The sequence below is a fragment of the Syzygium oleosum genome, unplaced genomic scaffold, assembly GCF_021117445.2.
Source record: "Syzygium oleosum isolate NSW1041296 unplaced genomic scaffold, Sole_v2.1 Sole_v2.09, whole genome shotgun sequence".
Taxonomy (NCBI): Eukaryota; Viridiplantae; Streptophyta; class Magnoliopsida; order Myrtales; family Myrtaceae; genus Syzygium; species Syzygium oleosum.
The window spans coordinates 7,895,557-7,911,431 of record NW_026607493.1 but is presented as its reverse complement, the minus strand read 5'-3'; the positions used below and the strand labels follow the sequence as shown (position 1 = coordinate 7,911,431).

The following is a 15,875-nucleotide window of genomic DNA, read 5'->3' as shown; positions in this document are numbered from 1 at the left end:
GCGACCTTAGTCGGTAGCTTGGGCTACCTCTACCGTGATGAGATACACTAGGAAATCACACAAAGGATCCACGGCAGGCCCGTTTGAACGGTCTAATTCCAAAAATGAGCACGTACTTTACGATGACAATTTTGGCATGAACTTTTTTTTATTTCATAAAAATCATCATTTTTTACTTAAATTCCAAATTTGGCCAGAATAATTTAAAATTTTCACATTACATGAAAAAATTTGACATAAATTATTGTCGATAATAGATGAAATATTTAATTATTTGAATCATCTATAACCTATTTATACCACTTATTGCATAACCATTTACTCTCGGGGATTTTCGAGAAAGAAATGCCCCATCACATCGAGGTCATTAACATTAAAGGTAATCAACAGGCGAGCAAGCCACTTGACTCGCTCAAGCTTTATGAGATAATTAAATGGGCATGACTTGGGTGTTCCTTCGTTAGAAAGCCCAACCCCTTCCATATTGGCTCGGGACAACCTCACACAATAATTACTATATTAATTTTATGTGATGGGCGGGCTCGGGGAACATGTTAAGCCCGACGTTTGGGTATGGACCGGGCTCGACCTACCCAGTGATCACCTTTGATTTAAAATCTCATCCAAGAATAGGGTCATGAAGACCACGACCATCTTCAATTTGAGACGACGCCATCAAAGACTCTCAAATCCACTTATTTTCACGAATCGATAACAGGGAATCCGATTTCAACTCGTGCAAATCAAGGCCATCGAATCATGTTTGCACAAAGAATCAAAGATCACGTGATTCAAGTAGATATCAAGTCACGACAGTGCTCAAATCGTGTTCAGAGAATAATCAAAACTCGGTGTTCGTTTCGAGATTGCATCATCAAGGCTCTCTAACCGTTTTATTCACTATCAAACAAAAAGATTTAGAGGAATTCTTCGTTCCTTTTCGCAAATTGAATCTGGTACCCATTTTTCAAATTAATGCAAAGTCGATACGATAAGACATTAATCTCCATGATATCCCAAATCGCGGGAAAATGTGCGCAAGCAGACTTCTTGAGAAGCTAATTATTTTTTTTTTGTTCGAAAGTTAGAAGCTACTTTCCAATGAGCATTTTTCACCAGGAATCAAACAATGACATTGATAAGTAATGAAGTATGCATTTTTCATTTTTTGTATTCGGATGTATTTCTATGGATAGATATACATGTCATCCTTTCCATGATTGTTTGTGTATGGGATTTATTACGCAAAAACTAATTAAAAAAATAGATCTTATACATAGATACGCTTTGCTTTGAAAGATGCTTAATAAGATGTTTTGTGTTAATTTGGAAGCAGGAAGCTCCCAAATTAACACATGCCTTTTACAGTGATAGTCTGATAAGGTGTCGATACATGGCAATAAAACCCTAAGTCACCCGCCTTCAAATCAATATAACTTCAAATGCATTTACCCTGCTTCATTTTTCGTTAAGTTTAAATTTTTCCACATCAGACGCCAGTTGTGCTACGTCAGACAGCTAGTGGTGACTGGACCGCTAAGTCAAGAATTGCAGGCGAAATTGGCAAAAAATGACTGTATTAGAATTTCACGCTAAGGTTTATGACTATAGTAGAAAAATTGGACGATTTAAGACTATAACTTTGGGACTAAACTGGTAATTTTTCCGACACGGTTCAAAGTATTCAAACATAACGTGCCTTCTTTTGTTTTTTTTTTTAACACTTTAGTTATAATAAATGGAAAATTTAGGAGTTCATTAGCTCGAAGATTACTTTTTCGGTCATATTCAAGCAGGCTCTTCGAATTAATCCCGATTTGTAATTAAGGGTGTGCAGTAGAATCGAAAACTGAATTCCAATCTTTTAGATTTTTTTTTATAAAGTTTAGGTCTGGTTCGAGCAATAGTGGCGTGGATAAAATTTGATTTGGTTGAGTTTCAAAATTTCCCATTTCGGAATCCTTAGATCATTAAATGAAGGGGTAGGGCATTTCCAGATGATTACGAGGTTTCCAATAGGAAACTATAATGAATGATGTAATTGAAAACTTATAGAGTAGGCTCGTAAATGCTTCGAATGCTAAAATGGGAATCCAAAATCTGAAATTTCGATCGAATTAAAGACGCTTCGAATTTCGAAATTAAAAAGAGCGGCTCTTCATTTCATACGAAGATTTTTCCCGTCTGAAATGGGATTTATTATTACTATTTTTTATCGAGATCTATAGAAAAATAACTCTGAAATGAGTTAAACTAAATCGGATCACCATCCTGGAAACATTGCCCGTTTGACTAAGGGCCCGTTTGGTAACGTGCCAAATAGTGAAAATTTCTGTTCTTTTGTTCCCAGAAATAGTTTGGGAACAGAAATGCGTTTGGTAAATTTTTTGTTCCTCGGCACATTTTTGCAAAAATTTGTGCCGAGAAACAGTTTTGGAAGAGAAACAAGAAGTAAAAAAAAGTTTCTTCTTGTTTCTCGGCACAATTTTGAGAATCAGTTTTTTTTTTCTTTTTCTTTTTTTCTTTTCTTATTTTTTGTTGTTCTTCCCTCGGCGGGCCTGCCCCGCGCCAGGCCCACGGCCCCTGGGCCGGCGAGGGCGTCACGGCCCTCGCCGCGAGGCGAGGATTGGACCCTCGCCGCCGGGCGAGCGGCCTCGCCCGAGATCGAGCGAGGCCGAGCCTCGCCGTCCATCGCGACGGCGAGGTCGGCCTCGCCCGGCGGCGAGGGTCCGCCCTCACCCCGCCTCCGCCGGCGGCCGGCGAGGTCCGTGACGCCCTCGCCGGCCTTGGGGCGTGGCCGGTCGCTGCGACCAGCCATGGCCAAAGAAGAAAGTAGAAAGAAAAAAAAAATTAAACAATTCAAAATATTATTAAAATATTATTTGGGAACATAAATTTTGTGTAGTTACCAAACGCATTTCTGTTCTTTTCTACTATAGGAATAGAAATTTTGGACAGTTTATCAAACGCCTTCAAATACTCAGAAATTGTTTCCGGGCACAGAATAAAAAAAAATCATTTCTGTTCAGAAATAGCGCCCGGGCACAGAATGGTATTCATGCGCACCCTAAATAAGGAAATTGACCATATATCCAACTGGCAGCAATGCCAGTGTTCCGTGCACGCCTCGCACGTGCCGACCATGAGCAATTATGGTCTAGATTCAATCTTCTACACCGGAAGCGATCCCGGATTTGTGAGACCCACATACGGTTTCAATCGTATTATTTCGGCAGATATATTTATATTCCAAATTTTTTTTTTATGTCTCCACAACTATATAATGGTATGCTCATACATAATTTCTATCATTTTTCTTTTGCATTTTTTGCTCTTAATTTTGTTCATCTTCTCTTCAACCTGCATGAGTTGCCTCCGGTCACCCCCAACTTTGATCAAGCTCTAGGAACAAAGCAAGTCACTCTTTGTTTGGACAAGGTCCTGAAATGGCAGAATCGAGAAGCGAAGGAGCGAAGCTGTATCACGAGCGGCGCGGCGGATCGACTCATTCCGTCGTGCACTGCATCAACACGCTGCTGCAAGGGCCTCTCTTCGACGAATCCGGTATGGCGGCGATCGCGATCGAGCTCGACCGGAGGGAGCGTCTCAATATAGTGCGGAAATTCGGCCTCCCGACGAACTCCTCCGGCTATTTCCGGTTCGACATTTTCGGCGTTCAGGTCGAGGTTTACCCTACCCTATCGACTCCTTAATCGTACCCCACTCCTTTCTTTCCCCTTTATTGAGATCACGAAACAAGGAGGCCGGAGATTCAAAATACCCGTCAATCGAAATCTAGAGACACCAATTTGATACTTCAAATGGAACTCATTTAATTAGAGGGTAGATTTTTTTCCCTCAATTTGAAGCAAAATTTGCACTTTTCTCATCAATCAATGCATGTAGGATACGATGGCAGCAACGGTAGATTTCATTTTTCTTGAATAATCAATTTCACTCGGGAGGTTAATGATGTCTTATTGGCTAGTTCAGCTCTTGCAAGAGGCCTTGAAAGCTTGGGATATGCAAGTCACCCCACTTCACTCCCCGGAGGCTTGGGAAGCCAAGATCGATTTTGAGCAGGAGAGCGCCATGATCTGTCAGAAGGGCCATAAGGAAGATTGGACCTGCGTTCGGAGGGTGGACGGCGAGTGGTACGAATTCGACTGCCTCTACCCGGCACCGGAGCACGTGCCCGAGTTCTACGTGCCCGCTTACGTCGACTCCCTCGAGTGCTTCGGCTGGACCATCTATCTCGTCAGGGGGAAATTGCCGGGGACGCGCGACACGCCAGCGGCACGGGCTCGCGACGACGACGGTCCGCCGTCGTCACGGGAGGATGAAGCGGAGGGGAATAGGGACGAGGAATGCGCGCAAGCGTAATGTCGGCACAAGCCAATAGACCAAGAATTGACCTGAGGACCTGTATGATGGGACTGAGGTGGATTAATCTTGCTTCTCTGATCAATTCAAGATCCTGGTGATCGATGCACCAAAGCGAAGAATGGCATTTCTCTACACAAGAATTTGTTCATTAGTTGTTGAGGGGCGTAATTAGATCGAGTTTATGTAATATATTGAATCTTGGATATGCTCAAATATGCAAATAATTATTTGTTGAAGACGAACATATAGTTATTTTGCCATTTGAATATTCTTTTATTTGGTGATCAGGCGGCGACTAAATCAATTTTTGTACACCTTGATAGGCCCGCCTCCCTGGACGATCTAAAGGGCGCGCACTCTACCACATCAGCCGGATGTAGTCAAAATTTTATTCTCAAACTGCTCTTAACAAGATCTGAACTCGAACGCTCGCAAAGAGTGAAATGATATTCCTTATTTGTCAAAGTCAATCGGTTTGAACATGCTTGATTGCTTAGGGTACGCATGGTAATCATTCTGTGCCCGGGAACAGATTCTGATTAGAAATGATTCTTTTTTATTCTGTGCCTGGAAACAATTTCTAAGCATTTGAAGGCACTTGGTAACTGCTCAAAATTTCTATTCTTAGAATAGAAAAAGAACAGAAATGCGTTTGGTAACTGCACAAAATTTCTTTTTATTAATGATATTTTGAATTTTTTAATATTTCTATTTTTTTTTCCTTTTTTTTTTCCTTGGCCATGGCCGGTGAGGGCGTCGCGGGCCTCGCCGTCGGCCTCATCGTCGCCGGGGGCGGCGAGGGCCACCCTAGCCGGCCTTGGCCGGTGGACGGTCGCCGGTGGCCGGCAGCGGGCCGATGGTGGGCCAGGAAGAAGATGAAGAATAAATAAAAAAGAAAGAAGAAAACCAAGAAGAATCAGTTCCGGAAAAATTGTTCCAGAATCAAGAAGTTACTTTTTTTTGCTTCTTGATTCTGTTCAAAAACTGATTCTTGGATCAATTTTTTACAAAATTGTGCCCGGGCACAAAAATTTTAACAAACGGATTTCTGTTCCTAAACTGATTCTGGGAACAAAAGAACAGAAATTTTCACTATTTGACTTGTTGCCAAACGGGCCCTTACTCGAGTGTACCTTTTTCATCTGGAGATGTCACGTGGATTTTCAAGGCACTGTTTTTTTTTTTTTTATTGGGGGAAAAACGAGGAAACCGTTGAGATTCCGTTGTGAATAAGGTCAAATTCACTATTAATTGCGACAGAGAACCAATTGCTGAAGCCCTGAGCAAAGCTAGCGAGAAGAAGAAACAAAAAGTCAAGGCGAAAAATATTTTTGTATCTAGCTCCCTTCAAAAAAGATTGTTGAGAACAAAAATAGGAAATAGAAAATTATAATTAACCCATAAAATCGGTCATAGATTAAATACGTACGTCTGTGAATGATTTTATAATTTCAGGAGATATCACATCCTTATAATATTTCACATTTATGTCGAAATGTAACACGTCTCAGCTGTTTAACAATTGTCGGCTTGATCGGTTGTGATATTTTGCTTTTTCCACATAATGGTAAAAAGCCTAAGATGCCTCTTATGGACGGGGCTTTTGCTGCATCCATGTAGCAACACGGCCAATGCCGCGACACATGGCACTCATTACATTGAAAACAAAAGACTCTAAACTCCATCTTGTCGCCATCAGCCGACCACAACCCTGTCGTCCATCGTGATCACCTCGACTGGCTCGGCTGTCAACGGAGCCCCCATTATCGGAACGCTTAGAGAGAAGGAACGTGGTTAGACCTCATAAGCAACGGCGTGGTAGTTCAGGTCTGGATGCAACATTTCTGGTGACATGAATGTCAAAACCTGCTGACAGAGTGCAACTTACAACGTTGCCCTTGCTTCGGCAGATGAATCACGGCATCATCATCAACTCCAGACGCGAATACGCCCCCACAGTTGGTGCAGGGCTTGTTCATGTTCGGCTTTCGCGTCAGCCAATCTCTGCTTAGACTTTTTCCCGTGTTGATCGAGCCTGTTCAGCCAAAATCCGCGCAATGGCTGTGTTAGGAAGCGCTGAGTAATTCAAAGAACTTGTTCCGAGCCATCCTGTACCGTAAACAACAAAGAAATGTGATCTCCCTGGAGCCGAATGAACTGCGCGATTACATGCAAACTCGGCTTGAGCAAGAGCAAAGTCTCATTTTCAACTTGTCCCCGCAAATACTGGGAATTAGGTTGCCCGAAGAGCGATTCACAATCCTAGTCCGAGGATGTGCCGTGCTAGTCAAAGCAGAACTGAATACATGCTCGAACTTCGCCAACAGTGACCGAGGAACCCGATGTCACAACACAAGATAGTCCATTCAAAAATCCCGTGCAAACTTATACTTTTTATTCGAGAAAAATAGCTTTGCCACATGGGTTGCATTCGCCGGCTTCTTCGCAAGGGATGAAATAAGCCATCTTAGGGCCCGTTTGGTAACGTGCCAAACAGTAAAAATTTATGTTCTTTTGTTCTCAGAAACAGTTTGGGAATAGAAATGCATTTGGTAAATTTTTTATTCCCCGCACATTTTTACAAAAATTTATGCCGAGAAACAATTTTGGAGGAGAAACAAGAAACAAAAAAAGTAGCTTCTTGTTTCTCGGCACAGAAATAAGAAACAATTTTGGAAGCGCTGAGCTTCCAAAATAAGAAACAATTTTGGAAACACTTTTTACTCGAATCCTGCTCAGAGCTCGTTCTACTCTGCTCCTTCATCGCTGCTGCTCCTTCACCCACGAGGCTGCTCCTTCACCGACACCGACGAGGCTGCTCCTTCTCGTTCGAGGTAAGTTCTTGCTGATGACTTGCTCCTTCTCGTTCGACGGCGCTCGCTTGAGCAACCATCGCCGATCTAGGCAAGGGCTCACTCGAGCGAGCGCCGCCCTCGCCGGTCTGGGCGACGGCAAGTTGGAGCGAGTGGGCGAGGGCGGTGCTCGCTCGAGCTCGCCGTCGCCCAGACCGGCGAGGGCGGCACTCGCTCGAGTGAGCTCTTGCCCAGATCGGCGACGGCGAGGCTCGAGCAAGCGCTGGCCTCGTCCATCTGGGCTCGCTCGCGCTAGAGCGACCGCCGCCCTCGCGAATCTGGGCGAGGGCGCGGTCGCTCGAGCGGGGCCGCGTTCGCTCAAGCCTTGCCGTCGCCTAGATTGGCGAGGGTCGCGGACGTGCTCGCTTGAGCGAGCCCTGGCCCAGATCGGCGACGGTTGCCCAAGCGAGCGCGTCCGCGGCCCTCGCTGATCTGGGCGACGGCGAGGCTCGAGCGGGCACTGCCCTCGCCCATTTGGGCTCCTTCTCGCTCGAGCGACCGCCGCCCTTGCGAATCTGGGTGAGGGCCGCGCTCGCTCGAAGTTGTTTTATGCAACTATGGTGATATGGTGTTGGTCATTGGTAATTGTCTCGTGTTAATTTTCTGTTGCTTTTCACAAGGGCGATCCTTTTTGCATTGGGGTGGTGATTTTCATTTACTAAATGGTTATTCTGTTTTTTTTATCAGATTGAACAAGCTAATTGGTGATTAGTCAATTTGAGTAGAAGTTCGTTACACCTGGATTCAGCTCCACGCTTCTGTCCAGTGCTTTCTATTATTTGTCCAAGTTGATTCGCAAAGGTAAAATCCTCACCAGTGGTTATCGCAAAGGCAGACTTTCTTGTGGTTATTCATGGTGGACAATCTGTATTTGTTCTGTAGGTGCATTATATTGTGCAGTATGCGCATAAGAAGACCATTAGGAGTATTAACATTCTAGTGTCTAGGCAAGCATATTGAATTTGCATTGCTGTTTGGGTGTACTTTTCAATAGTTGTCAGTGAGCAAGCTTGTTGTACCTGAATTATCTTTACAGTGAGTTATATGTTGACAATAACATCACGCCCCGCAGAACATCCAAGCATATCACTAGTCAAGAAGCTGTATGTATTGTAAATGTTCTTTGGAGTTGGATACCCTGCACCTTATCTTCTACTGTCGTCGCTGCATGTTTTGTCATCATCAAGAAGCCGTATGTATGGACTGCCGAGGTTTTATTCAAAACTGATTCCTGGGTGCGTGTGTAACATCCGAAGAAGCACCATATAATAAATGATATTGTTCGTGTCATCTTCCATACCTTATAATCTCCCTTAGTTCTTGTGTCGAGTGGCGTCTCCTGTCGCTCTTCCTGGCCCCTTCCTCCTCGCATATTTTGCTTCTAGCGATCTGCTCGCTCGGGTCGTTCGAGTAATTTGTAAGCAGGTCGTGTTCCTATGGGTCCTTCGATGGAGGAAAAGCTTGAAAAGCTTTATTGATCAGCATCCGACGAACTGTGGGAACATCATCTGACTAGTGATATGCTTGGATGTTCTGCGGGGTGTGATTTTTTTCTCTTCTCTTATCTTTACATGACTATGTTATTGATTTAATGCATGACTCATATGATTCTCAATCTATCAAGGTTACATGGCATCTCAAAAAGAGATATTCAATGCAAAGTGGGCTGAGCCTTTAACCAACATGTTTGTAAGTTTGTTGGTTGAGGAGGTCAAAAAGGGAAATCGCACATCTTCTACTTACAATAAAGTTGGGTGGAATAATATACGGACTGAATTCATTAAACAGTCAGGATACTAATATACCCTAGTTCAGTTGAAGAACAAGGTGAACAAACTGAGGAAACAGTATGGTAGTTTTAAGAAGCTTCTTTCGCAATCCGGATTTGGCTGGGATAATGTGAATAAAACTGTTGTTGTCGACGATCCAAGTATTTGGGAATCTCACATCAAGGTATCTTTTTACTTTTGATTATTTTGATTTCATTGTACATGTAAGTTTGATTATTTTATCTTTTAACTTATTGTAATTGCGTGTTGTGCTCTCCATAATTACATTCGTGAGGAGGACAAGATGGACAAAAACTTTTCCCATTATGGAGATCCAGACTACCCATTTGGAGCTAGAGAAGTGGAGGTTGCGGATGATACACCACTTGAGCAAGCAGCTGAGATAAACGTGCTTAGGAAAAGTATTGCAAATAAAATGGCAAGGGATTACAATCTGCCCGAGATTCCATGATTTGTGTTTCCGACTTTTGTAATATTATTTTTAAATACTACATGACGATGGGAGAGGATCCTTACATGTACTTTTGTCATTTCCTTTTGTTTTATTACATGTACTTTACTGATGGTATGACATGAGTCGATCAACGAAAAATCTAGTAACTCAAGGTGCAATTTTAGTCCAGTCAAAATTGTTTGTACAAGATTGCTTAGGTAGTTGCTTAGGGGGAAGTTGGACCTACATAAGTTCCTGCCAGCACTTCTTTGTGATACCTAAAGTTTTAACTAATAAAACATCCACAAAAATTTTCTCCATAATGAAAAAAAGGAAAAGGATTTAGATGAGATTCATCTTAAAGTCTTCAATACAAGCACTCACCTAATATTTGGATTTGGAGTAATGTTTCCATTCTAATTCCAGGTTCTTCGATAGGAGCAAAAATACGGTAAAGTCAAAATACGGTATACACTGCTAGGAGTGATAGAGGGAAGAGTTTGTACCGACTATATATCATGTTTATACATATCACCATGTTTCCTTCACTTACAAGAAAAAAATAAAATCGATAAGTGCTCCATGAGAATTAATACCAAGTTTTAAAAAGCACTTCAAAAAAATTTAGAATAGAAATTTTCGCGATTACTAAACGCATTTACGTTCTTTTTCTATTCCAGGGAATAGAAATTTTGGACGATTACAAACGCCTTCAAATCTTTCGAAATTGTTTCCAGGCATGGAATAAAAAAATCATTTACGTTCGAAATAGTTAGAATCTGGAATGGTTGTAAATGCGCACCCTGTAAAACCGATCAACCACCACAAAAACCGAGTCCAAGCCTCGCTTGGTATGCAGTAAAACACAGAACAAAGTCCGTGGATGGATCCGTCCAGAAAAACATCCTCCGGAACAGCGAACAGGAACCAGGGTATACCAACCAATATACTGCGTACACCCCTTCTTTGTCGGGCCAACGTTAAATCCAGAAAAGCTTCTCGCTCAAGGATGAACGGAGAACTCCAAGCTGATATTCCTTCTCCAACAAGCTGTCAGGGACATTACTTCCATGTAAAATGATGGTTTAACTCGAGCACAATTTGATTAGGGTCCCTTACGGAATTAGGGATTTTGTTGACTTTTTAAACTTCTACGTTCCGAGGGTATAAATGGGTATCTCAAATTGTGAGACAATGTCGACTGTTTTTGCCCACTCACTTGGTTTTTTTTTTTTTTTTCGTTCATAGCACTTTATTTTCAATTTGTCATGACCGAATTGAAGTTCAGTCTAAATCGGAAAATGAAGTACTATGTACATAAAGATTAATCATTTTTCATGAAAAAAGATTCAATCCAATTTTTATTTTTAACCCGCGACATCACGCGAGTAAATCACCAGCGTCAATCATCTTTATCCTTAAGACATGAATCGCGCAAACAATCGAACCCCGTGACCGTCGTCGCGAAGAGGGGTCAATAACACAGAGAGCATCTACAGCCGGGTTCAACTCAATGCAAATGGATTTTGGGCATTAATATTCAGAACATCCTAATTGTCGGACGGATGAGATTGGTGCAAAATATCTCTGTTTCCCTCCCTTTTTCACTGGGGTCATATCATGTCCTGCACCAATCCGACAGCTGAAGGCCCAGCAATGTCCGGACGAGGATGACTGGGAAGCGCGCATTCGTTTTCGATTTCTTTCACGCCCCCCCCCCCCCCCCCCAAAAAAAAAAACATTTGGAGGCGCACCGAATTGGCGCCATATGGCGAAGAGGGAATGGCGAGGAACTCCAAATTTCAAATCTTTTCCAAATCAAGAATTTCATTTAAGTATGCGCCGACTCGTGCTCCGGTGCGACTTTGTTCTGCGCACAAGCTGCTCCCACCCCAACGTAGAGGAGGAGATCCATCAAACGCTTCTGTCTCTCCCTCCCTCCTTCTCTCTCTCTCTCTCTCTCTTTCTCTCTGTGGGTGTGTCGGGGCTTTAGGAGCGGACGACGCGTCCCGCATGGCCGTCCCTTCGAGCAGCTCTCACCAGAGTCCCAGGAGCGAGGTCACTTCCGGTAAGCAGAAGGACGAGAGCAAGAACCAGGGGGAGGAGGGGGACGACGGCGGCGATGGGTCGAAGAATGCCAAGCGCAACAGCAAGCCCGGAGTTCGAGTCGTCGGAGGACGAATCTACTGCCCTTTCAATGGCAAGACGTGCCACCAGGTAGAATTTCAAGCTTGCTCGCTCGCACTAATCGTGCTCGTTCGGCGTCGTTCTCTCTTGGGTCGGTGTTTGTTCTGCGAGGTCGGGGGAGGATCTGGGTTTTTTCATTCGTTCATTTCGTTGGTTCTTGCATTTAGAATACTGGAGTTTGGTTCGTTGATTGGAGGATGGCGATGATTTTTGCAGAGCGTGAAACGATTACCGTAGACGCTTGTTCACTGCCGTAATCTTTTTTTCTTTTCCCTGTGCCTTTTGTGCTTGTGCGCGATTGTTGCACGAATGCTTATTTGGGTATTGGAAAAGGAGAGTGATTTAAGACCATTTTTTGCTGCGTTCTTTTGGGAAATCTCTATATTGACTTCCCTTTTCTTTTTTTCTTTTTTTTCTGGCTGTTTGAATGTTACAGTGCCGTCAGAAGACGTTGGATTTCACAGCTACTTGCAGAATCATGAAAGGAGACAAGCAGTGTACCATTAAATTTTGTCACAAGTGCCTCTCGAACCGGTTAGAATGGCGGATGTTTTGTTTGTCTTTATGTCGAGCATTTAGATATGCATTTTATGTCGATAAGGGTATGATCCATTCGGTGATCCGTTTTGTTTTGTCGATTCAAATCTAAGATATGGAGAGAAAGCGGCAGATGTGGCAGCGTTGGAGGACTGGAAATGCCCTAAATGCAGAGGCATTTGCAACTGTAGCTTTTGCATGTAAGTCTTTGGTTGTTCTAGATCATTTTGGTGTTGTGCTGTTTGTTACTTCCGTGGCATGGTTGACGGGTGAACAACCATTCTTACAGGAAGAAAAGGGGTCACAAGCCCACTGGTATATTAGTACACGCAGCTAAAAATTCTGGATTTTCCTCTGTCTCTGAGATGTTGAGCGTTGGAGGTCCTGACAGTCTTGATCTCAACAAGGCCGCAAAACCTGCTGATGTCTCATCAAAGAATTCTGATTCAGATGAGGTATGACAAGCTTACAATTGTCTTTTTTCTTTTGGTAAATTTGTGTTTCATTTTAACGATTCTTTTGAGAGGATTTACAACCACTGTTACTGGAACCACTGCTAGAATCTTGCTGTCCTCTCACCAAGAAAACGGGAAAAAGAGAATTCTTCTGGTCGCAACGTTGACCTGAATTTGAAGTTGGACAGTTCGACAGCCAACTCTGATAAGAAGTCTTCAAAGAAAAGAAAATCTGATGGGCGAAATGAAACACGCAATGCAAATGTTGATGATGAATCTATTCTGAAGGACAAAACCCTGAAGAAACCTGGTGACAGTGACAAAGTTTCTGATAGGGAGGCACAGCACAATAAGAAGAACAAGCGTGGCATCAACATGGGACAGGATGCTGCAGGATCACTGGCTGCAAGAGCTTATCAAGCTGCAGTGAAAAGTAAGTTTACTGCAGATCCTGTTGAGGTCAATGGCCGTTCTGTGATCCTTCAGAACAAGGAGTTGCATGTTGACATCCCCCTGCCAGAAAGCATCCTCTTGACTGGTGTGGGTGGTGTTGAGTTGCCTTCTGAGGTCATTGGAGACGCATTGCAATTTTTGGAATTTTGTGCTGCTTTTGGCAAGGCAAGTTTCACTATAAATTGGTTCAGCCCTTTCTGCTAAGATTGCTTGCTTACATTTGTTAGAGATGTTTGCAATAATAGCTATTTTGGGTAAGGCAACAAATCAGTAATTAACAGTATTCTTCTGATGTTCTTGTGGGCAAATTCTGGTTTTATACAATCACGGCAATAATACTGTATCTATCACTATATGCATACGCTTTACTTTAGTTATGCCAATTTTGTGTCAGGTCCTTGATATCAGAAAAGGAGAAGCTGAATCTATAATTCGAGAATTAACATGTGGGAGAAGGCGGCGCCATGGGCAGGCCTCTCTAATTGTTCGGTTTCATATCCAATTGATTTCTTTGATACTGAAGGACATGGGGGATGAGTATGTTTCATTTGAAACTCTTACAAAGTCTGTATCATTTTGCTCTTGCAAAAAACTTTCTGAATCCTTGATACTTCTGTGGATAGGTCTCCATCTATAACTTCGGCGGATGGTAGGAATTCATGGTTGCAAGCTATTGGGAAATGTCTCTCCGACTCTAAATGTCCATTTGAAGACTTTCCTCTTGATTGCCTTGATAAAGGTGTTGATGGATATGATGAATTAGACCTATCGAAAAAGCTTAGGCTTTTGAATTTTCTTTGTGATGAAGCTCTAAGTACGGAGTAAGTCGTGTTGGTTACTGTGGACACTTTCTTCTTTTCATGTTGCATTACCTTCCCCTTAACAATAAGGATCACCAACTTTTTTTCATTTTTTTTCCCCAGAAACCTGAGGGGATGGATAGAAGATCAGAATCTGCAATATGTTGAAAATGGAAAGGAAGCAAGAGGAAAGCTTCTTGAAGTGAAGGATAAGGTACTAACTATTGCTTGGGATAATTTAGCTGAGAAATGACTCTGTTGACCATTTCTCATCTGATCTCTTGTTGTACAGGAGAAACTTTTAAAGCAGAAGATGAAGAATGAGGTGACCGAAGCTATTATTGCAAAAAATGGTGTTCCTCTTTCAGTTTCGGAGCATGATGCTATTGTGTCACAAGTAAAACATGAAATCGCCCAGATTCATGCCGAGATGCTGGATATGAGCAGGATATCCAAGAGTATGTTCTGAGATCTTGATGTTTGTTCTCTGATGAAAAATTTCAATAAATTGACTCCTTATGGTAATGTAAAACGGAAAAAGGGTTCCCTTAGGATACAAGTTCTGAACATTTTGGTATTAGAAAACATTGGTAAAATATTCTTCATATTTCTTTCTTTCTAGATGACCTTGAAGCCGGTGGTACATTAAAAAAGCATCTGCTAAGGTTTAGTGGGTGTCAAAACACTAGTAATTTTGCCATTTTTTTGCCAATTTGTATGAATGCCAGTGAGTTTGTCGTCAGATTCTTCGGTAAGGCTTCATCTTAGCAATTGCCTAACATTTTAACTGCTAGTACATAGATCAGTTTCTTTGTGGGATTAAGCTAGGACCAAAGAAGGGGAGATACGACTGTATTAAAATTATAGTTGACTGGTTATGGTAGGACTTTCTAGAGACCATATTATACGTACATTGTGTTCTGGCTTTTTGTGGTGGTTGACACTTGAAACAGTCACATGTCAGTACATACTGAATTGATTCTTGTCCAAATTACATTGTCTTTGGCTTCACCAAATGTAGATTTCTTAATTCTCAGGATATTCATGTGCTTTCAAAGCATAGTTTCTTTCTCATTCTATGTGCTAATAATGTTACTATGACACTAAAAAATTGCGTAGAGCGGCAGAGATCAGATGCTGTTAGAACAGAGCCTGTCATCGTGGATGGCCAGGGGCGCACCTTTTGGAAGTTAAAAGTGTACAAAGGGGAACCTGATGTATTGCTTCAAGGTTGGTTTCGACATACTGCTGATTCCATGTGATATTAGCTGGATAATATAACCTTTTATCTTTGTTTTCTTGCAGAAGTTAAAAGGAGTGATTCGGTTGGACCGGAAGAAAAATGGCTCATCTTTGATGCTGAAAAGAAACAAGAAATTGACAGACATATCTCTTCACTGTAAGTATGCTCGTAATAGTCTCCCAAAAGATATTTGCTTTTATGTATTGCATTTATGTGACTTCTCTGTCATCATGAATTATTTGTGCCTAGCTTGTTGTGCAATTAAACATATGTCAACTCCTCCAAGAGTAGTTGACGTCTCTGTTGCGTGGTAATTCTTTTGGGCCCTTTAGTAACCCTGTGGTGTTCTTATTAGACCAGTGTCAGCTATCCAACTTTCCCATTGTCCGTGGCCTGCTATCTCTTTACTTTTAATTGGATAACTCTCCTTGGTTCAAGAGACTATCACGTGATGCTCTTAAAGGAACATTCCCTCACTTTGAGGCTGCATAACTGGGACAAGCTGCATTTTCATGGCTCTGTAGTCAACATATTTTTTATATCTAAACGATAAAGAGGTTCCAAGAACATAGTTATATATCTTGTCCAGCTTTTGCTTAGACATGCTCTCCTTGTAACTCAGATCCTGCACTGAGACCCACAGTTCAAATTCAAGACTGAGCACAACCTACGCTGAAAAACTACAGTTGATCTTTTTCTTGAAACCAGAGTTCAATATAAATTTCTTATACGAAAATGA

At 42.3% G+C, this 15,875-nt stretch overlaps 2 protein-coding genes and 1 long non-coding RNA gene across 3 annotated transcripts; all 3 read left to right on the top strand.

The window, feature by feature from the left end:
• Positions 1–3,446: 3,446 nt before the first annotated feature.
• LOC115692397 (putative ataxin-3 homolog) lies at positions 3,447–4,383 on the top strand. The gene is made up of 2 exons (XM_030619244.1): positions 3,447–3,686; positions 3,994–4,383. The coding sequence occupies exons 1-2, from the start codon at positions 3,447–3,449 to the stop codon at positions 4,381–4,383; spliced, it is 630 nt and encodes a 209-aa protein (XP_030475104.1).
• A 2,748-nt stretch (positions 4,384–7,131) lies between these two features.
• On the top strand, positions 7,132–8,485 carry LOC130139011 (uncharacterized). The gene is made up of 2 exons (XR_008817253.1): positions 7,132–7,220; positions 7,926–8,485. It is a non-coding gene; the product is annotated as an uncharacterized LOC130139011 (long non-coding RNA).
• Positions 8,486–11,181: 2,696 nt separating this feature from the next.
• LOC115691665 (uncharacterized) lies at positions 11,182–15,296 on the top strand. Its single transcript, XM_030618375.2, has 11 exons — positions 11,182–11,678; positions 12,085–12,182; positions 12,299–12,385; positions 12,475–12,640; positions 12,746–13,258; positions 13,488–13,630; positions 13,717–13,914; positions 14,017–14,107; positions 14,186–14,351; positions 15,013–15,123; positions 15,199–15,296. Exons 1-11 carry the CDS (start codon positions 11,244–11,246, stop codon positions 15,294–15,296), a joined length of 2,106 nt encoding a protein of 701 aa, XP_030474235.2. The 5' UTR covers positions 11,182–11,243.
• Positions 15,297–15,875: the final 579 nt, after the last annotated feature.

What these genes read in the sequence shown, in the direction of transcription:
- LOC115692397 (XM_030619244.1), top strand. Translation starts at nt 3,447, where the DNA reads ATGGCAGAATCGAGAAGCGAAGGAGCGAAGCTGTATCACGAGCGGCGC. An exon ending in TTTTCGGCGTTCAGGTCGAG is followed by an intron (nt 3,687 to 3,993) that starts GTTTACCCTACC and finishes TGGCTAGTTCAG; the next exon opens with CTCTTGCAAGAGGCCTTGAA.
- LOC115691665 (XM_030618375.2), top strand. Translation starts at nt 11,244, where the DNA reads ATGGCGAGGAACTCCAAATTTCAAATCTTTTCCAAATCAAGAATTTCA. An exon ending in CACAAGTGCCTCTCGAACCG is followed by an intron (nt 12,183 to 12,298) that starts GTTAGAATGGCG and finishes TTCAAATCTAAG; the next exon opens with ATATGGAGAGAAAGCGGCAG. An exon ending in TTCTTGAAGTGAAGGATAAG is followed by an intron (nt 14,108 to 14,185) that starts GTACTAACTATT and finishes CTTGTTGTACAG; the next exon opens with GAGAAACTTTTAAAGCAGAA.